At 39.9% G+C, this 22,765-nt stretch overlaps 2 protein-coding genes across 3 annotated transcripts in view; one reads left to right on the forward strand and one right to left on the reverse strand.

The window, feature by feature from the left end:
- gusb (glucuronidase, beta) overlaps positions 1-4,594 on the forward strand; it is a 37,366-nt gene extending 32,772 nt beyond the window's left edge. For both annotated transcript variants that reach the window (XM_070857204.1, XM_070857205.1), the window contains one exon: positions 1,161-4,594. In XM_070857204.1, coding sequence (XP_070713305.1) covers positions 1,161-1,312 — 152 coding nt within the window. In that variant the 3' untranslated portion in view covers positions 1,313-4,594. The remainder of the gene's footprint in view (positions 1-1,160) is intronic.
- Positions 4,595-5,768: 1,174 nt separating this feature from the next.
- The window catches only part of vkorc1l1 (vitamin K epoxide reductase complex, subunit 1-like 1), a 67,144-nt gene continuing 50,147 nt past the window's right edge, over positions 5,769-22,765 (reverse strand). Inside the window, exons 2-3 of the mRNA XM_070857206.1 lie at positions 19,089-19,198; positions 5,769-9,522 (exon numbers count right to left, since the gene is read on the reverse strand). Coding sequence (XP_070713307.1) covers positions 9,296-9,522; positions 19,089-19,198 — 337 coding nt within the window. The 3' untranslated portion in view covers positions 5,769-9,295. The remainder of the gene's footprint in view (positions 9,523-19,088; positions 19,199-22,765) is intronic.

The raw sequence follows: 22,765 nt of genomic DNA on the forward strand, positions 1-22,765 counted from the left end.
GTACAGGTCTTATTTTAAGAGTTTGGCCTTTACCTAGTAAGCATAGGCTTCTAATACTGCACTAAATTGTTACGAGGCCACTGGATGCGAGTATGGGAAATAGAAAAATGTCACGCTCTTGCAGTAGTTGGGAGCTGAAGCATTTTGAGGCATAATGGAGGGAGTTATACCCTGCATCCAACTATGGTATACCTGATTTAGGAGTGCGTGATGCTGACACTGGGTGCCTGAAATGGAATGTCTTGCCTTTCCCAGCATCAACCTTCCTTGATCACAAAAAAACTCCACCCATTTTCATTAGTGTCCAGGAAAATGGGATTGGAGTATATGACTGAGGAAGGAGAGCGTTTATTGTTTGCTTTTCTCTCTCTTCCCACTCGCACTCGGCTTCTACAAAGCAATCTCTGAGACCAGTTATCTATAATGCAGCACTGGACAAGCTTAGACCATACAAGCCAGTGCCTTCATCCCTCAAGAACTTGTTAAGTCCACTTGTAGCTAGTTCAAGGATTACAATTCTCTGAAAAGTTAACTATAGGGAACGATGGCATTGTGGTTATATTACTGGACGGGTAATCCGGAGGCCTGGATTAATGAGCCAGAGACATGAGTTCAAATCCTGCTATGGCAGCTGGGGAATTTAAATTCAGTTAATCAACTAAATTTGGAATTTAAAATAAGCTAGCATCAGTAATGGTAACGGTGAAACTCTTGTGGTTAAAAACCCATCTGGCTCACTAATGTCCTTTTAGGGAGGAAATCTGCTGTCTTTACCAAGTCTAGCCATGAAGTGTCATGGCTTTAGGTCAAGCATAGGCAAGGAAACCTGCTGAGTACCCCCTACTGTCCTCCCTCACAGCTGGTGAATTAGTCCTCCTCGATGTTGAACACTGAGGATAGCAAGGGCACAGAATGTACTCTGGGTGGGGGACTTCAATGTCCATCACCAAGAATGGCTCGGTAGCACCACTGCTGGCCGAGTCCAAGGACATAGCTGCCAGACTGGGACTGCGGCAGGTGGTGAGAGAACCAACACTAGGGGAAAAACCTGTGCAATCCTACTTCACATTGTTTAAATATACAAGCTGCTGGATGGAGGGGGAAAAGTTGCATTAAGTGATGTAAGCACATATTGTATTAAGAGCTTCATTTGCTTGCAGCCACAACACGTGTAGGCGGGAACAAAAAAGGGATCTTCACTCGCCAGAGACAGCCTAAATCGTCAGCTTTCATTCTTCGGGATCGCTACTGGAAACTAGCAAATGAGACCAGATACATTCCTTTGAGGTATCATGCTGGTGGCCATCACTGAAATTACAGAAGAAACTGCTACAGAAAGTTATTAATTGTAAATATCAGTGTTAATATGGAGCCTAAAGTATTGGTTCTACTTTGCTATGGGAAATTGAATATTGTGTCAATACAATTCCTAAGGGAAACCAAATTTATTTCAACTTGCTTTGAAGGCTCGTACTTCCCCTTAGAATTCTGTAGGTCAACATACTGTCTAGTCACATATCCCAAGTTGGGAAGGACAATAGTACAAGTGCTTATTTATCCATTCAAGTTTAGATAGGAAATGCTCTTACCTAATTACATTATTGAAGTCCTATTCTATTGATGACACTGACTTGTGTATCAGAATGGCAGTAGCAGTTTCCATAGCTAAAATGGATTTATATTACACAGCAGAAATTAGTGGGTTTTTTTTAAACTCTCTCAAGTGTACTTGTTGAATGTGTTTTAAAGCCAACAATACTATTTCAGGATGGGAAGTATGCTAATGTTAAATTGAAATACCAATCCTATTATATGTATCTGGCATCACTGTCAGAAACTGCAATGATTCACTTATATTTTAACATAGAAACATAGAAAATAGGTGCAGGAGTAGGCCATTTGGCCCTTCTAGCCTGCACCGCCATTCAATGAGTTCATGGCTGAACATGCAACTTCAGTACCCCATTCCTGCTTTCGCGCCATACCCCTTGATCCCCCTAGTAGTAAGGACGACATCCAACTCCTTTTTGAATATATTTCGTGAATTGATCTCAACAACTTTCTGTGGTAGAGTATTCCACAGGTTCACCATTCTCTGGGTGAAGAGGTTTCTCCTCATCTCGGTCCTAAATGGCTTACCCCTTATCCTCAGACTGTGACCCCTGGTTCTGGACTTCCCCAACATTGGGAACATTCTTTCTGCATCTAACCTGTCTAAAACCTTCAGAATTTTAAACGTTTCTATGAGATCCCCTCTCATTCTTCTGAACTCCAGTGAATACAAGCCCAGTTGATCCAGTCTTTCTTGATGGGGGTCAGTCCCACCATCCTGGGAATCAGTCTGGTGAACCTTTGCTGCACTCTCTCAATAGCAAGAATGTCCTTCCTCAAGTTAGGAGACCAAAACTGTACACAATACTCCAGGTGTGGCCTCACCAAGGCCCTGTACAACTAGCAACACCTCCCTGCCCCTGTACTCAAATCCCCTCACTAGGAAGGCCAACATGCCATTTGCTTTCTTAACCACCTGCTGTACCTGCATGCCAACCTTCAATGACTGATATCATGACACCCAGGTCTCGCTGCACCTCCCCTTTTCCTAATCTGTCACCATTCACATAATAGTCTGTCTCTCTGCTTTTACCACCAAAGTGGATAACCTCACATTTATCCACATTATACTTCATCTGCCATGCATTTGCCCACTCACCTAACCTATCCAAGTCACTCTGTAGCCTCATAGCATCCTCCTCGCAGCTCACACTGCCACCCAACTTAGTGTCATCTGCAAATTTGGAGATACTACATTTAATCCCCTCGTCTAAATCATTAATGTAAACAGTTGGGGCCCCAGCACAGAACCTTGAGGTACTCCACTAGTCACTGCCTGCCATTCTGAAAAGTCCCCATTTACTCCTACTCTTTGCTTCCTGTCTGCCAACCAGTTCTCAATCCACGTCAGCACACTACCCCCAATCCCATGTGCTTTAACTTTGCACATTAATCTCTTGTGTGGGACCTTGTCGAAAGCCTTCTGAAAGTCCAAATACACCACATCAACTGGTTCTCCCTTGTCCACTCTACTGGAAACATCCTCAAAAAATTCCTGAAGATTTGTCAAGCATGCTTTCCCTTTCACAAATCCATGCTGACTTGTACCTATTATGTCACCACTTTCCAAATGTGCTGTTGTGACATCCTTAATAATTGATTCCATCATTTTGCCCACTACCGATGGCAGGCTGACCGGTCTATAATTCCGTTTTCTCTCCTTCCTTTTTTAAAAAATGGGGTTACATTGTGATGTGTGACAATGTGCGATGTGTAACAATGTTTCTGCTATGTGCTATTACAATATACATGTATGTGATGTGCTGCAATATACACACGTTACAATATACACGCTGTCTAATGTTACAATATACACGTGTGTGATATGTTGCAATATACCTACGCCGTGAGATGTTACAGTATATACACGTGTGATGTGTGAAATGTGCAAAAATGCACAAATATATCCCTGCTTGGTATGTATCTAGACTGAACAACCCAGTTTAAGGTTACTTTGGCAGGTACCTGTTCCATTGCCAATCGCAAAAGGATGATACCATTGTGCAGCCTTACCCCAATTTCAGAAGTTTTAAGCATATTTCCCCCTCTAAACTAGGTGAACAGCAAAACATTGAGATTGCAGACGACTTCCCTGCCACTTTCTGTATTTTTAGGATTAATTAGTGGCATTGCTCATGGTGAGACAGGAGATACATTTTTATAAACAATGTGTTGATGCTATGTAGGGGATATTGGTTACATTTTACAAATTATTATTTTATTAGGTGGGGCGTCCGAAATCCAGAAAACCTCAGGATCGAGGCCATTTCTGATTTTGGCTATGTCCGGATTTCAGAACGTCTTTCCGACATCCCGAATCCAGAAATGCCCAGGTCGAGGTTTGGGTATTTCCAGATTTTGGAACGTCTTTCCAACGTCCAGGGTTTGGAAACACCTGGTCCAAGGTAAATTGTGGGTGTGGGTGGGGGGGGCTATGGAGCAGGAGTCGTCTGCATGGGTTGGGGGGAGGTCAGCGATCAGCGATGGAGTCAGCGGTTCTGGGTCAAGGGTTCGGTAGCGTTGACGGCTCGGAAAAATCTGCGTTGAAGACCTGCAAAAAAAGGCAAGTTAAAGTTTTTATTTAAATTATTTTTCAGCGATTTAGTAGGTAAGGGTTTTGGGAATTTTTATTTTTTGGTGTTTTTCCTGCTTCTTAGCCCCAACTCTCAGCGGGAATCAGTTTAAAAAAAAAAAAAAGTCCAGATTCCAGATGACCCCGTCACGGATCGGCCCAGTGTCCGGATGCCAGAACATTCCGAATTTCGGAACTCCGGATTTCAGACGCTCAACCTGTAAATGGTTTGCTGGGATTGTTTACTGGTGCTTTGGGATTGAATTCCACAACTCCCATTATTCTGTGAATTATAAATGAGTGGCCTTACTTTATAACATTTTATCTCACCAGTTTGGAAGCCAAGAATCCACACAAGATAGTATACCAAGTGTATCAGTTGGGAGTTTTGAATTAAAAAAACTCAATTTATGATCGACAGTCTGCCTCTCTTTCTCTCACCTGTGTCAGTAATTAGAATGTTTACATGTGTCAACAAAACACAGATGGATAATGAGGCTGTTTGCTTCAAAATAAGGAAAGATATTTTAAAAGCTTTGATACAGCTTTCAGTAGTTTTTTTTTAAATGTGGGTTTGACCCAATAATACTTTTCAATTTTTCCTGTAGCTTTCATTCAAATAAATTTGAAAAACTAAGTAGAAACTGCAATAAGTTGACAAAATGGTACTGGGAAATTGAGCACGTACACACATTTTGTAGCTGTGGCTAAAAATACCCGGTCCAAGTTTCTGCATGAGCTTAAGGCCTTAAAATAAACAGTTTTAAAAGACTGATTAAGTTTGATCATGTGACATGTATTTTTAATGCTTAAAACCATTTTTTGATTATAAAAGCTTCAGTTACTGTGAAAACAGTAAATGTTTTTCAAAAAAAGCAAAGTGATCTGAATAGTTCATCAAACTATGTTTTTAAATGTTCAGAAGGTTTCTTGTTATAAATGTTAACAAGTTTTCATTATAAACATGGTCAAAAAGTGCTATGCAAGAATTTTAATATAAAAGACAATGGTGTAGTTCATCCATAACTTTTTTTTCCCAGCATAAGCTTTACTTCAAGGACCAGAAAATGTGAACATTTTAGGATGAATTAGTTTCATTAGATAATTTTCTTTTAAGTGTGAAAACCTAGTATTGAAATGATTAAAATCTATTCTTATACACATCTGATAGCAGCATAGAGCCAAGCTGAGTCAAAAAATTAACAGTGTTCTTTACAATTGATTTCATCCAAAGGTTGTAGGCACCAATATAATGAGCTTATAGTATACTTTGTATTCCATCCACATCTCTTTACACGTCTTAACACAAGCAAAACTGATTGAAAGCTGGTTAATAATATACAGTGTAATCCACAATTCAGCACATTGTATAAAAGGACAAGGAGAGTAACATAAATCCACATTGCAAGATGAAAATCTATCCAGTATTGATAGCTGTAGGTTATCCTCAGTTCATGGTCCTATTTGAACTTCACCTACAAGTTTGCTTGCAAGAAATGATGAATGGTAAGAGCAGTCCATTGTAACCAAAATTAGTATTCAAGAATCGCAGAAGACGGCATCATGTAGATTCTACATTTATTTCATACCAAAAATTTCTGTGCAATGAATACACATTCATACATATTTACAATTTTTGCCATTTAGCAAAATCATATTCCTGAACCTATGTATAAAAACGTTCTCATCTGTGGCTGTGAAGGGGATCAATGCCCAGAGAGTCCACCTTAAAAGTTTTAACACATGTGCTCATGAGCTTGAAGCAGCATTAATAAATAACTTTGATGGAACATATTATACAGATCAAGAACATAGTACTTCTGCCATGCTAAATACAGTTTACAAAAATAAAGAGCATCTGTCACCCTGTCACTTTCATATTGAATTTGCAATGATTTACTGTAATGAAAACCATTTTATTTCACTGTTCCTAAATTAGGGGCCCACTTGTGCCTGTATTGACACCGATACCAGGGAGAAGTAGTGATATACCAATAGGAATGAATCTATAGTTATATTCAATTACAGTACATCATGAGCAGTAAACATGGGCTTCATGCTAGACAGTGCAATATAAACAAATGATGGTGGGTGGGAAAAGAGGGTAAATACAACTGGACTTCTGAAATCTTAAATTTGTCCATCCCTCTGCTGCTAGTGAAGGTCTAACACCAGGAGATGCACAAAGGAAAATATTTGAACCAAGCCCAAAACATTGGCTAAAATCAATATTCAATTTGTTTTGCACCAAACACATGTAGAATTGCAGTTACATAGTATAGTTTTACTTCAAAAAATAGGATCAAGGATGAGCAGAAGTGTCGTCCACAGCCAAGATATAAAGTATCGGTACTACAGTATCAGTAAACCCCTTTGGAATTTTTACAGCTTGTTGGGTCACAGGAATGTCACAATAATAGTACAATAGCATTCAGTGGTCTTCTGGAGCTCAGACAGAGATGGACTTCAGGTAACTTACTGTACCAGCAGCTTCAATGAGCACAGATACGATAAAGGCATTTCCCCCGTGTCCAGGATTCAATCCTTTGAGACAAGCTTTAACTGTACCCAACATCCTCTGGATTATTTGCGTTCTATGAAGAACATAGAATGGCTTTAAAGTTTGCCAACTAAACATTTACAGTGCAAGGGCTAAAAATAATCTGAGAGACCCAGTTTAGTTAAGGACACAAAAAAAGCACATACAGCAAATTTAGTGTTGAGAAAATACTGATTGCATAAGTTACTAAGTTTACATGTGCAGCATCCTGCACATTAACAAGCTTTAGGTTTCAAAAAAAAAATCACTGCATTAGATTTACATACAAGTGCCCATTTGACAAAGAAAGTCGTTTGATAGAACTGGACTTTTTCTATCACTAGATACCTGATCCACTGATCAAAAGCTCTGCCCCATCCATTAGACAACCATCTATACACGTCAAGTAGGCACAGTAAAGGCTTACAGAAAATTGATACGAACTGTTGGGTGACTATAGATTTATCAGCCATGTAAAGGTGGATCCTGTGCTTATGAACACAGTATCTGAGGTATAGTAAAATTGATACATGTTATTGTAGGTTGATTCATAGGCAGGAGAAAAAATTTATTTAAACCACTGATGTTAGAAACCATTATTTACCAGTTCTAAGTTGGTATTACACTATTTGATTAATCATTTTTGCAATACAATTCAATAGGTTGGTTCCACAAAATGAAAGTAACCTCCTTCTAATGAAATCATAAGCTACTTGGGAAATTCAAAAGGCTGTTAAGGCCATCATCAAGCGCAATGGTCCAGAATGTTTCTTGATGTAAATAATTACATCAGGTTTGAAAAAGCTATTAAATTTGTTACCACCTTTACTCAATTCTAGTAGTTTTGGGGACATTAATACATTTAATTGAGACTTTGGTGTCCATTGCTGCAATAGGTACAGAAGGTCTCAATTAAAATCACAAGGTGGTCAGCCCACCGTCACAGTGAATGTACACAACTACAAGTTCCTTCCAGTAATAATTGAGGAAGTTTCAAATCTAGGCAAAAGCCTCTGACTCAGTTGTCTACCTGAATAAACTGGGGTGGATTAAACGAGCCCTTCCAAAAACAGCATCTTTTTCATTTTATGAACAGGCATTTGTATAGAATGCAGAAAAGGATTTTTTTATTCAAGCAGTGGTCGTGTATATCTAAATATGGTTTAAGTAGGTAAGACTTTAATTTAAATACTTTTTAATGCCAGTTATTAAACATGTTTGTTTTATTATATAAAAAAGCCTCATCTCCACCCAGCCAATTAATTTGTAAAAGTTATATTTTAATATAGCAATGCTTCTAAATTATCATCTATTCCTTATTAATCGAATACATGGCACAATGGTGTTACATTAGAGACAAAAAGGGCCTCAACCTAATGAAAACCTCAATACAAACAAAATACTACTTAAAAAGAAATAAAGTCGTATGCAGCACGATCAGATTGAAACCAATAGGGGTCCCTTAAATAAGGTCCTTAAAAGGAACCCAATTTTCCAACATTATGGGCCTGGTTGACCACATATATTTATACAGTCTTGGTCCTGATGCTGCTTTATTCAGCAGTATTAAAATACTGAAATAAACTGTGAAATGACAGTCCAAATGAAACCGTCTTAAAGTGCAACCCATGAGAAGTTTTAAACTTTCAGTAAAAATCAAAAGCATTGGTCACCTATTATACTGCACTTTTGCTAAACCGTGTCACAAATTTTTAAAGCGATCTGCTTTTTACATAAAATCTTGGCCCAATATTATAGTTAAATCTGAAAAGATTAAAACTTGTTATTTAACTACAAGATCCTCTCAAGCATATTTTTTAAATCCTAGCAAGCTGTGACGAGAGCTTTCCCGCACTGCGAATTGTGCTAGTTTAAATACCTTTGTGGTATGCTGCGACTGCATAGTTGCTGGCCCTTTTAAAGTCATGCGGGCACTCGGACAAAGTTTAGGCCTAGAGGACCTGAGCATTTTTGAATGTAAAGTTACCCTCCGACACGTGACAAATTACTACAGTACTGGAAGAAATTGGACTTGCAACATTCTCATCTGGTCATTCAACCAAGATGTACAATTTCCAGACCCGCTTATTAGAGCACCAAGACCCAGGACACCTATTAGCCACTTCTGTGCAATATAAAACACTTGTATATGATTAAAAAAAAATAGCAATTCCTCTGTAACAGAAGGCACTTTCAATCACAATTTAACACACAATTTGTATTATTGGGGGGGGTGGGGGGGGGGAGGGAATGCTTTAAATAAAACACAAATGCGACTTAGTGTATGCAAGTTTTTCAGAATTCAGATCTTCTAAGGAATGTGTAATACAGTTAAAGCTTGCTTTCAGTTGGCTTGTCTGTTAATCTTCATGTGAGGGAGGATAAACCAAAGTAAAGTCCAAGGTCCCACACAACAAGTATTCAATTTTTAAAAAATTGGTTCTCAATGATTTTGATTTCTTTTATATCATTTACATCTCTCTCAAAAAAAATTACTGCCATATAGACATAATGGAAGCAGGCTCTCCAGGTGTTAGGTTTGCAGATCATATAGATTATATAGATCATATAGATTATTCCTGTTTGGATTGGAGTTGCTGTTTCCAGGCCTCATTCAAGTAAACCAGTCGTTTATAGTTGATGATAAAGAGAATGAAGTTCAGGACATATGTGGTGATGCAGATTATGCAAAAGTCCTTCAGCACAAAGTACAGGATGTAACTTAGATACAGTGCACCCACCACAGACACTATGGACGTCGTCATTAGTATTAAAGCAGCCATTGCACTCACTGTCATACCTGTAAGAAAGGGAGGAATGTTATTTCATGAACAGAAGTTCTTCCTCTCTACACAAGGCTTTAACAGTTACACATATTTGCATAAGTAAATGTCACGGCATTTGAAACGGTAATTTGCATCACAATAAATTATGAATTGATAATGGCCACAGTCGACAAGTATGTTCTACTGTACAAGACCGCTGTACCAATGCTCAAGCTGGATATTTATCGCAAATTATGTGCAAGAAACTGATAGTGAAGAGGCTAAAATTACACCGTTTCCATAGAATAAGTGTGATTCTTATACCAAGAAAACAGATTAGTCCTTTGAAATATCACCCGAGGATGATTCAGAAATGTACATGTAGATATCACAGTATAACCCCACAATCAGGTTTTCCTGCAAGTGCGATGTACATACAATTGTGCAGTCAAAGTAGACTTGAAGGAAAGATAATGAAACTTATCTAGGTGGCTGCTTGAAGGACAAAGGATAAACTACTGGAGCAGTAAGCAAGAGAGAGTTCCAGTAACAGAATATATGCTCCAGCAACCAACGGTTAGCTGCACCTAAACTTCTGCACATGAAGGAAGTGTTCACAGGCAGGTGGAATGATATATAAAATTTCACCAGGCATCTTGGCCTGGTATTTCCTGAAAACTTGTGCCAAACCTATGCCATAAGTATGCTATAATATGGATTTGGGGTATAAATAACTCGCTCATTTTTATACTGCACACAAAATTCCTCGATCTTTAACGGGGATTTTGCAAAATCTCCGCCAAACTATTCTACCGCTCATTAACATAGCTCCGCCCCCATGCAAAAGTGCAGTTTGCGCAAATTCCCACCAGTTCTGATCAGGCTATAAATTTAGGCCTGAAACTTTAGATGCAACAGAACCCAAAGTTATTTTTCTGGTGTTTTATGGCAATTAGTTCAGTGATTTCTTTCATTTTTCCCTCACGAGACTCAAAATGTATCTTCTGTATCTTTGAATGCATCTTTATGGCAGTATGAGTTGCAATAAAATTGAAAAACATTCACAATTGCATTTTCTTAAACATGCCGTGCCCTCCAAAACTGTTGCCTGTATTGAACTTGCACCAAGTCCCATTCACCCATCACCCCCGTGCTCGCTGACCGACACCGTCTCCTGGTCCCACAACGCCTTGATTTTAAAATTCCTTGTGTTGAAATCCCACCATGGCCTCGCTGTTTCCTATGTCTGTAATCTCCTTCAGCCCCACAACCCTCTGGCAGCTCTCCGTTCCTTCAACTATGTCCTCTAGTGTATCCCCCACTTCCTTTGCCCCTACATTGGCGGCTGTGCCTTCAGCCATCTAGGCCCGAAGCTCTGGAATTTCCTCCCTAAACCTCTTCACCTCTCCCCTCCTTTAAAATGCTACTTAAAATCTACCTATTTGACCAAGCTTTTGGTCACCTGTCATGAAGTCTCCTTCTTTGGCTTGGTATCGCTTTATGTCTGATTACACTCCTGTGAAGCACCCTGGGGTGTCACCACATTACATTACAGGAAAGATGTGATTGCACTAGAGAGGGTGCAGAGGAGATTTACGAGGATGTTGCCTGGACTGGAGAATTTTAGCTATGAGGAAAGATTGGATAAGGCTGGGTTTGTTCTCTTTGGAACAGAGCAGGCTGAGGGAGACTTTATTGAGGTGTATAAAATTATGAGGGGCCTAGATAGAGTGGTAAGGAAGCACCTATTTCCCTTAGCAGAGGGGTCAACAACCAGGGGGCATAGATTTAAAGTAATTGGTAGGAGATGTAGAGTGGATTTGAGGGGAAATGTCTTCACTCAGATAGTGATGTGGGTCTGGAGCGCACTGCCTTGCAAGGGTGGTAGAGGCAGAAACCCTCACCACTTTTAAAAAGTACTTGGATATGCACTTGAAATGCAATAACCTACAGGGTTACTGATCAAGAGCTGGAAAGTGGGATTAGGCTGGATAGCTCTGTCGGCCAGCGCGGACGTGATGGGCCAAAATGGCTTCCTTCCGTGCTGTAAATTTCTATGATTCTATGAATGTACCAACTAGGTGGACAAGATTTGTTGAACACCAGTAATGACAACAGTTGTTCTGTGCTAATTTAGAAGCGAGGGTGCCACAATTGGCTTCAGTAGCTCCAGGCTAAGAAAGGGGAGAAAAGCAAAAAGCAAAAAGATCAAACGCTATGATACTAAGCAATGGACTAGGAAGGTCACAGGTTTAATTTAGAGTCTACACAAAATTCACCAGATAAAGATAAGGACCTGACTTTTCACTTGTACCCTTCTGTTTTGTGTATATATATAGTTCAACATTCTATTTGCTCTGTAACGATAAGAGTGTCAAGCCCACCAAAACCCCCAGACCATGGCAGTTTCATAACCACTTTAATATCATTCATGGAGTCCTCGTGTTACTTATTTTTCCTCTCTATATTCAGTACTTTACACTTGTCTCCATTATATTTAATATGCCATTGTTACACCCCACTTGTGTATTCTGTCCAACTCATTTTTGTAGTTTCCAAGCTACTTTGCAAGATTTAACTACCCCTCTTAGGTTTCGTAACATCAGCAAATTTGCATTGAGCTCACAAATCCAAGTGGTTAATGTAAATTGAAAACAGTAGAGGTCCCTGAACCACTTGGGATGTCACAAACTTAAAGTTAATGAGGTGGCTAGAATCTCCAACCCCCTCTCCTTTGGCCATGAGACAATTGCTGATATCAACCTACTAAACCGTTCCCTCACCTCCACATTTGACACCCTGGTTCCCAGCAAAGATTTAAAAATTCTGTCCTTTCATAAATGTGAAGCAATATTAAGCACAAAGACATTTTCAATTCCAGCAAATAACATTGGAGTTTTGATTCACAGTATGTACTTAAAAAAACAATTCAGCCCAGGTAGTTAGGTATTAAGAATCTGTTGGCGCATTCGTGATAGAAACTGCCATGTCTGAGCTCACACCAGAACCTGAACCAAATCTTGTAGTTCCACTTGTTACATCCCCATCTTTGTTCCCTTAAATAAAAAGAGCATAAAACCCAGCATACCGGAGCACAACTAGCCTCAATCACCAAATCTGACTCGATTTCACTCTCCTCAGAGTTTACTCCAAGTTGATTCCATTATATACCGGATTCTGAGCATTAATAGATCGGCAGTTGCTCGTCAACTTTTTTGAGTCCTAAAGTCGCCAGCACATCTCTTAATGGTCCTGGCCAATATTTATTCCTCAATCAACATAACAAAAACAGATTATCTGGTCATTATCACATTGCTGTTTGTGGGAGCTTGTTGTGTGCAAATTGGCTGCCATGTTTCCGACATTACAACAGTGACTACACTCCAAAAAGTACTTCAATGGCTGTAAAGCACTTTGAGACTTCCGGTGGTTGTGAAAGGCGCTATATAAATGTAAGTCTTTCTTTTCTCTTCTACCCCTTCCCCCAGATATTTACCTCATGAGTGCCCCAGGTTCCATTTCTGGCTCTCTCTTTTTCCTCATCTACATACCACATCGCAGCTGTATCATCCATAGGCATAGTCAGCTTCCACATGTATGCTGACACTACTCAGCCCTATCTCTCTGTTGCAAACACTACCCTGTCAGACTATTTACTTCTAACCTTGTGAATGACTAAAAATTGTCTCCAACTCAACACTTTTAAGACTGAAACTATCCTATTCAGCTCCTGGCAAAACCACTGCAGTGGTCCTCACATATCATTCTGCCTAGTAGCTTGCTTAAGTTCAACTCGACTATGAGACTTCAGTGTCCTGTTTGACCCTGAGCCAAGCTTCAGACACTACTATCCAAGACCATCTAGACAACGTCACCTGCATCTAACTTTACTCCCCCGCCAGTGAAAACTTCAGTCAGGCCTTAGTCAACTCAATTCCAAACTCAACTTCTAATACTCAACAGCTTCTCAAAATCTACACTACACAAACTCGGCTTGTCCATCTGTATCCTCTCACACCAAGTCCACACCAACCTCCATTGGCTCTCCATTCTCCCCCCTGCCTGAAATTAACATTTTAACCTTTTTAAAATCCTTAGAGTCTCATATGTCCCCATCCATTCAACTTCCTCTCAGCCCTACATGCCAGCACACATTAACTTTGCATTCACCCCCTCTCCACTCCAGCTTGGAGGCAAGAGTTTTAAACTGTTTCTCAAAATCTCAGTCTCAAAATATTCTGCTTTGCTCCTTCTCTCCTCACCTTCACAAGCCTCCTCAAAACCTACCTCTAATCAAGCCACTGTTCCCCTCCCCTAACTTCTCTAAGGAAGTTATACTAAACCTTTATAAAACACCGGTTGTGTCTCAGCTGGTTGTGTGTTTAATTCTGGGCACCACACTTTAGGAAGCATGTCAAGGCCTTGGAGAAGTTGCAGAGATGATTTACTGAAGGACTTCAGTTATGTGGGGAGACTGGAGAAGTTGGGATTATTTTCCTTTGAGCAGAGAAGGTTAAGGAGAGAATTAATAGAGGCATTCAAAACCTGTTCCCACTGGCAGGTGGGTCAGTAACCAGAGGACACAGATTTAAGGTAATTGGCAATAGAACAAGAGGGGAGAATTTTTTTGACCAGTGACTTATGATGATCTGGAATGCATTGCCTGAAAGGATGGTAGAAGCAGATTCAATAGTAACTTTCAAAAATAAATGGTATATATATACACACACACACACACACGAAAAGGAAACATTTTCAGGGCTACGGAACTACTTCAAAGAGCTTGCACAGGCAGGATGCGCGGAATGGCCTCCTGTGCAGAATGGTTCTATGATTTTATTCTATGCTTTTCCTTCCACTGCTGGATGCCTGGTTTTATTGTGAACTGCCTTGGCATATTTTGCTACAGCATAATATAAATGTAAGTAATTGTTTTGTCACCTTTTTTAAGCCTAACTAATCTTTTAATGGCAGCAGAGATACTAAAATCAGCCTCAGCATCCACAGGCTAAGAGGAAAGAAAAATAAGAGGCAAGATTCCCACTCCTGATCAATATCTAGAAGCCCAGCACAGACTTTGGGTGAGGACAGGATCCAGGTTCCCAACGTTGTTATAGCCTGTTGGTATTTACCAACTGGATCACTTGGCAGAGGTACGAGAGGGCTGCTGGTATCTATGGAAGCATGTCAAGCACGAGTCATCACCATCCACACAGCAGTGAAGTTAAGAATATAAGAATTAGGAGGAGTAGGCCATTTGGCCCTTCGAGCCTGCTCCGCCATTCAATAAGATCATGGCTGATCTTCTACCTTAATTCCACCTTCCCATTCTATCCTCATATCCCTTGGTTCCAGTGATATCCAAAAATCTATCGATTTCTGGTTTGAATATACGCAACAACTGAGTTTCCACAGCCCTCTGGAGTAGAGAATGCCAAAGATTCACAATCCTTTGAGTGAAGAAGTTTCTCTTCATCTCAGTCCTAAATGGCCGACCCCTTATTCTGAGACAGTGACCCCTCGTTCTAGACTCCCCAGCTAGGGGAAACATCCTGCCATCATCTACCATGTTAAGCCCTTAAGAATTTTATAAAATTTCACTGGGGTCACCTCTCATTCTTCAAAACTTGTACACTGCTCTCCAGATGTTGTCTCACCACACGTTAAAAAAATCCACGCACAGGCTTTTTCCACCCCTTCAATTGGAGTTCAGGACTGGAATATCGGGTCCTTCATTGAATCAACTGTGAACTAATGTGGAAACAAGTCATCCTCGTTCGAGGGACTGCCTATGATGATGATGATATAATTGCAATAAATCTTCTTTACCCTTGTACTAAAATTCTTTTGTAACAAAGGATAACGTACCATTTGCTTTCCTAATTGCTTGCTGTACCTGCATGTCAACTTTGTGATTCATGTACAAGGACACCCAAGTCCCTGTGAATACCAACATTTCCCAATCTCTCACCATTTAGAAAATATTCTGCTTTTCTATTTTTCTTACAAAAGTGGATAACTTCCACATTTTCCCACATTTTATTCCCTCTGCCACTTTCTTGCCCATTCACTTAACATGTCTATGTTGCTTTGCAGCCTCTTTGGGTCCTCCTCACAGCTTACTTTCCCACCTAGCTTTGTACCGTCAGCAAACTTGGATACATTACACTCGGTCCCCTCGTGTAAGTCATTGCTTTGACTGTAAATAGCTGACGCCCAAGCACTGACCTTCACCCCACGAGTTACAGCCTGCAACCTGAAATGGCCTATTTATTCCTACTCTGTTTTCTGTCTGTTAACCAATCCTCAATCCATGCTAAGATAGTAACCCCAATCCCATTAGCCGTAATTTTGTGTAATAACCTCTTGTGTGGAACCGTATTGAATGCTGTTTGAAAATCCAAATACATCATATCTCCCTTATCTACCCCGTTAGTTACAACCTCAAAAATCTAACAGATTTGTCAAACACTATTTCTCTTTCAGAAATCCATACTGACTCGACCCAATCATACGATTTACTAAGGAGCTTGTTAACCCATAGATTCTAAAATTTTCCCTACTGCTGATGTCAAGCTAACTGGTCCATAGTTCCCTGCTTTCTCCTACCCTCCTTTCTTGAATAGTAGGGTTACATTTACTACCTTCCAATCCGCAGGGACTGTTTCAGAATCTAGGGAATTCTGGAAGGTCAAAACCAATGCATCCACTATCTCTGTAGCCATTTATTTTAGAACCCTAGGATGTAGGCCATCTGGTCCAGGGGATTTGTTGGCTTTTAGTCCCACTAATTTCTCCAGTACTATTTCTGTACTAATACTAATTTCTTTAAGTTCCTCATTCTCACTAAACCCTTGGTTCCCCACTATTTCCTGAATGTTCTTTTAAATGTTTTTTTCCATGAAGACAGGTACAAAGTATTTGTTTAATGTCCCTGCCATTTCCTTATTTCCCATTATAATTTCTGCTGTGTCTGCCTGCAAGGGACCCACATTTACTTTTGCTAATCTCTTTTTACATATTTCGAAGATTTTACAGGATGTTTTTATGCCTCTTGCTAGTTTACTCTTGAATTCTATTTTCTCTCACGATCAATTTTTTTGGTCATTCTTTGCTGAATTCTAAAATCCTCCCAAGGGGAAGCAAAACCAGAAAAATACTTTGTTGTGAATAAGCAGGGATCATTTTATGAAATCCCATTCTTCAACCAGTTTTCACCCCCCATCATCACAGCCATGGTCGGATGTTAATACCACGCCACTTTTTTAACAAAGTCACAGTTCTTTTTTAGCACTTTATACAACACATCATTTTTCCAATGACTAATCCCATTAATATTTGATCGCATGCACCATATTAATATTAAGCCAACATAGAATGGGGCAACCATACTACATTTGTATAGGTGTTGCAATAACATCCACATATCCATCTGCAGTTGCATTTAATACTAGATATGGCACAAGACACGGGCCAAATGGCCTCCTTCTGTGCCGTACATTTTCATGATTTTAAGAAACCATACAATATAGGCCCCATCACATTTTGAGGCCTACTACTGACCTCACATTGGAGAGAATAATTCCATTCTTGGAATAAGAAATGGAGTGCACTATAAATCAATCCATTTGTTCTGGAACCAAGCAAGTTGTGATTAAGATATTGTAATATGTTTTCATTCACTATGTTCTTAAACTTCAACAGAATGGTGCAATAGTGTATTGATCTTTAGCACAATGTTGCTTTCCACTCAGAAGAGGCAACACTGGTCAACAAGGATTCATGAATCATGACAGAAGCTAGTTTCCTTAATACAGCTGAGAATGCCTGTACTATCAGGGACTATTAATTTCTGTGGCATCTTATTTAGGAGAGTTAACTTTGTTCTGCTAGACCTTCTTTCTGCCATCTCAACCAAACTTATGGTCCTTCATCCAGGGTTTCAGATTTTCTTTTCTAGAAAATATTACAACAACTCCATTGTAACATTAATGTATGGCACATAACTACATCTGCTCAAGTGAAGAGTTATGGGATTGGTACAGATGCTGAAAACAGGTTTAACCATTTTCTATAGCCGTTGAAAATCAGAGTTTGGAGCAGATTTTAGACTTACAATTCTGGTGAAAATGGGGTATTTCCATACTGGTACATGAATTTAGTATGTAGGTGTATTTCCTCGATTTTCTCCACTTACTAAAGAACGTGTGCTTTCTGGCTAGAGCTATAACACTTTATTAAACTACAGTTCAAATGGATGCCAATGTTTAGTTTGGATTACATTTGGTATCTTTTTATCATTACATAGGATTTACTTGATCCAAGAATAAATGACATCTGGATCATTTGACTGAAAAAGGGAATGCCAGTCTCGGTAACAATCCCCTGTTTGAGACCATTCCAGTTGGCAGTGATGCAATCAAACCTTGAATTTAGCATTCTTTTCAAGATACCAACAAAAGAAACTTGAATGCAGAACAAGTCCTGGTCAGACAGGTTCTGGAGAGTCAGCATTCAGCTAGACTGAACTGGCTGACAAGGAGTGCAGTGCAGCTACAGTGGTCTTCCTACCCAATTTTCATAGTGGAAAATGTAGTCACTGATCAGAATAATGGTGCATCTCGAAGGTCGATCAAGTGTTAATGATGGTGTTTGACAGGTAAAAATGGAAACACTCACATTGCAACAACTGGAATCAGTAAATGTTGCCATTCAAAATCACATAGCCCCATGATTAATTTTGGTTTAATTATTTTCAGAAATAAAACTTTGTTCACAGTTCCAATAATGCAGATATACATTATTTTAAAAAACCAATTCGTATTTGAAGTGAATGTCATCTGAAAGATTACCAAGAGACCATTAACTCCAAAATAAAATAGCAACAGGAAAGCCTTAACCAATAAAACTGGGATGGATAAACTGTCTCATTTGCTATTTCAACATTCTCTGGTAAATTAAGTATTAAAAAGGATCAGCCCTGCACAAATTTATCATTCAGCAAATTAAGCTGTTTAAAAATCGCATCAGTAAATAGTTTGAAATGATCGGGCTGCAGAAGTAAAGTCCTTCAAATGGTAGTCATGGTTTTTGATTATTTAATATTGAAAAAAATCTTTAAAAAAGGAACAAAAAAATACTTTTTATTCATGTAGAAAGCTAAAATGGAGATCCTATTTAAAATTTAAAAAATAACGCAGCACTCAAAACACAAACATAATTTACCAAATCCCCCCATCTCTGAATTAAAATTTAGCTGTAGAATTTTTGAGCACTCTTGCTCTTTTCTTAATGCAATTGCATGGTAAGGGATCACTATCCCTCGTTCACGCTGCACAGCTCCAATCAAAATGTACTTCGACAGCCTCCTGCATTCGTAAGCAACCAATAGAAATGCTGCAAATGGAATGCCTTGTTTTGTTTGAATGAGCTATGAAACTTTGCGGCATCAACTATTTGATTGTATAAGAAAGTTGCTACTGTTGCATGTTCAATATGATTCTGAATGAACGCGGGTCAAATAGTTGTAAATAATGGAAGCTGAGATGCCCTAACAAATCCTGATGTGAATCATATTAACCCAGATGTACACAGTACTCACCCAACAACATTTGTAGTATATAGAAAACAAGTCCATATATACTGTTTGGCTGATTCAAAGCACTATCCTTTCCAAAAATGATCCCAACAAGGCCAAATCCTCTTCCCCATCTGCAATAAATGATAATTATAGTTAAGTGGCATGAAATATTAGTAACTGGAGATAGAAAACACCATCTGTTTGCACATCCAGCAACATGGAAAAAATAACACCTACTATTTTTACAAGTACACCAGCTCAGGGTTATTAAACTTATAATCATACTACACTGGATCAAGATAGAACAAAAACACTTTGGGAGTTGTGAAATTTCAGCTGCTTCTAAGATAGGTAGAATTGGTAAAAGTGCTTATTGTGTAGTGCCTACCCCAAGGTGATGTTCGTTTCCATCTCTAAAAGCATTAGTTCATTTAACATCTGTTCCTAATGGTGCAGGATATAATTCACGCACGTCACAATTATTGTCCACATGAGGACATGTTCTTGTCTTGAACCAGTGAAAGGAGGCTAATTTTGTTTAACATTGTAAAAGATAAAATTAGCAACTGGAATGGCTGGGGTGGGAAGCAGAGACATGGGGGTAAATTTCTGCAGCGGTTCACCCACTTGGATGCCGTAACTTTGGCAGAACAGCCACAGAAATCCTGGGGGGAAAAAAACAGCATAAACAGCTCGAGAGTGATAACGGTCACACACGAAGGTTTTGAACTTTGAATCATACAGCACAGGAGGCCATTCGGCTCATCGTGCCTCTGCCGGCCCTTTGAAAGAGATATCCAATTAATCCCATTCCTCTGATATTTCCCCATAGCCCTGAAAATGATTCCTTCTCAAGTATATATCACATTCCCTTTTGAAAGTTATTATTGAATCCGCTTCCCCCACCCTTTCAGGCAGTGCATTCCAGATTGTAACAATTCACTGCGTAAAAAAATATTCTCATCTCCCCTCTGATTCTTTTGCCAATTACTTTAAATCTGTTCCTTTGGTTTAACTTAAACCAGGTGTTACCAGTTTCAGATCTGTCTTACAATCGGAAGTGTGCATGTACCGTCCATATGTAATTATACAGGTATGATAGCATAACCCAGGGGTGCAATCGGAGCTCCTTGACATCAGAACTGGATACACTTCATTTCACATATGCCCTCATGTGCTTCTCCACTTTATCCAGACTGAGAACCATTTTACAGACAGCAACTGAGAGCAGAGTAACAGATGCAATCAGACCTCACCTCAATTCAACAAGAAAAACAAAAATACGTCACACGATCTCTCATAGCTGGCTCACTTAGCCTTGACCCTGACTGGCTCAGGCTTCCTCCCCAGACCTAGCTGGCTGCCTGTGTTCCCTTTTTCTTTTGTGTTCCTAGCAAGTGAATGAGAGAGCTGTCCCTCTGACTTATTCCATGTTCAGTGATTCCTCAGTAGGCTCATCAAACAAACCGAATACGCCCTCTTCCAAGAGTATATTCTCAGGACACCTCAAGCTGGACTGGATTCACACGAGTAGAAACATCCCCTGCTCAATAACAACTTGTATTTATATAGCGCCTTTAACGTAGTGAAACGTCCCAAGGCGCTTCACAGGAGTATTATGCGATAAATATGTGACACCGAGCCTCATAAGTAGAAATTAGCGCTGGGGATTTGAGTATAGGAGCAGGGAGGTCTTACTGCAGTTGCACAGGGCCTTGGTGAGACCACACCTTGAGTATTGTGCGCAGTTTTGATCTCCTAATCTGAGGAAGGACGTGCTTGCTATTGAGGGAGTGCAGCGAAGGTTCACCAGACTGATTCCCGGGATGGCAGGACTGACATATGAGGAGAGACTGGATCGGCTAGGCTTATACTCACTAGAATTAAGAAGAATGAGAGGGGATCTCGTAGAAACTTATAAAATTCTGACAGGATTGGACAGGTTAGATGCGGGAAGAATGTTCCTGATGTTGGGGAAGTCCATTACCAGGGGTCACAGTCTAAAGATAAGGGGTAAGCCATTTAGGACTGAGCTGAGGAGAAACTTCTTCACTCAGAGAATTGTGAACCTGGGGAATTCTCTGCCACAGAAAGTTGTTGAGTCCAGTTCGCTGGACATATTCAAAAGGGAGTTAGATGTGGCCCATACAGCTAAAGGGATCAGGGGGTATGCAGGGGTCGGGTACTGAGGTTGCATGATCAGCCATGATCATATTGAATGGCGGTGCAGGCTCGAAGGCCGAATGGCCTGTTCCTGCACCTATTTTCTATGTTTCTAAGAGGTATGTTTTAAGGAGGGCCTTGAAGGAGGAGAGCGAGGTAGAGAGGCGCAGAAGTTTAGGCAGGGAGTTCCAGAGCTGCGAGCCAAGGCAACAGAAGGCACAGCCACCAATGGTGGAGCGATTATAATCAGGGATGCTCAGGAGGGCAGAATTAGAGGAGCGCAATGGGCGTGGGGGGGTCGTGGGACTGGAGGAGATTACAGAGATAGGGAGGGGCGAGGCCGTGGAGGGATTTGAAAATAAAGATGACAATAGGTGGGAATGTCCCTGGACTCTCTTAAAGCTCCCCGACAGACTCATCTGCATCCTAAACTACATTTCCCAACTCTGCTATTTTGTGAATTTAACCCATTCAGAGCATTTTTTTTTTCAAACAAATGACACCAAGCAACATAGTCGGAAATCTTGAAATATGACATCGGGTTAACTTTGCAGGGTCAAGAAAGAATTGGCTGGAATAGGCTGGTAGAAATTAGGCAGCAAATCTACATAGATTTGACATTGGACTTTATTCAAGAAGGTAATTTGCAAACAAGGCAAAAGGGATGGACAATAAATGCTGGTCTTGCCAGCGATCCCACATCCCAGCATGAATAATAACAAAAATACTTCTGTGGAAGTGGAACAAGAGTGGTTAGGATGAGTACAGTACTAAACAAAAGGATGCATCTTATGTAAGCATGAAAAATTAGCTGCAAGAGTAAGAGCTATGAGGATTATAGAAAGCAACAAAAGGAGACCAAGAATATACTAATGCAAAACAGAGTTTGAAAAAAAATTGCAGATGGTATCAAGGCAACGGCAACAGTTAAGTACATCAGGAGAGAGATTGGATGTAAGCTTATTAAAAACAGATTTATGTGTAACAATATAGAGCATAAGGACATGGGGGAAGAATTAAATTAATATTTTACTTCCATCTTCACTGTAGAGCAGGATACAAGAGGGACATGGAAAAGTACTCAAGAAAAAAGAAATAGGAGCAGGAGCAGGCCATTTGACCCCTCGAGCCTGCTCCGCCATTTAATAAGATCATGGCTGATCTGATCATGGACTTAATTCCACTTTCCTGCCCGCTCCCCATAACCCTTCATTCCCTTATCATTCAAAAATCTGCCTATCTCCGCCTTAAATATATTCATAGATCCAGCCTCCACAGCTCTCTGGGGCAGTGAATTCCACAGATTTACAACCCTCAGAGAAGAAATTCCTCCTCATCTCAGTTTTAAATGGGTAGTCCCTTATTCTGAGACTATGCCCCCTAGTTTTAGTTTCCCCTATGAGTGGAAATATACTCTGCATCCATCTTGTTCAGCCCTCTCATTATCTTGTATGTTTCGATAAGATCACCTCTCATTCTTCTGAACGCCAATGTGTATAGGCCTAACCTACTCAAGCTATCTTCATAAGTCAATC

The sequence above is a fragment of the Pristiophorus japonicus genome, chromosome 16 (genome assembly GCF_044704955.1).
Source record: "Pristiophorus japonicus isolate sPriJap1 chromosome 16, sPriJap1.hap1, whole genome shotgun sequence".
NCBI classification, from domain to species: Eukaryota; Metazoa; Chordata; class Chondrichthyes; family Pristiophoridae; genus Pristiophorus; species Pristiophorus japonicus.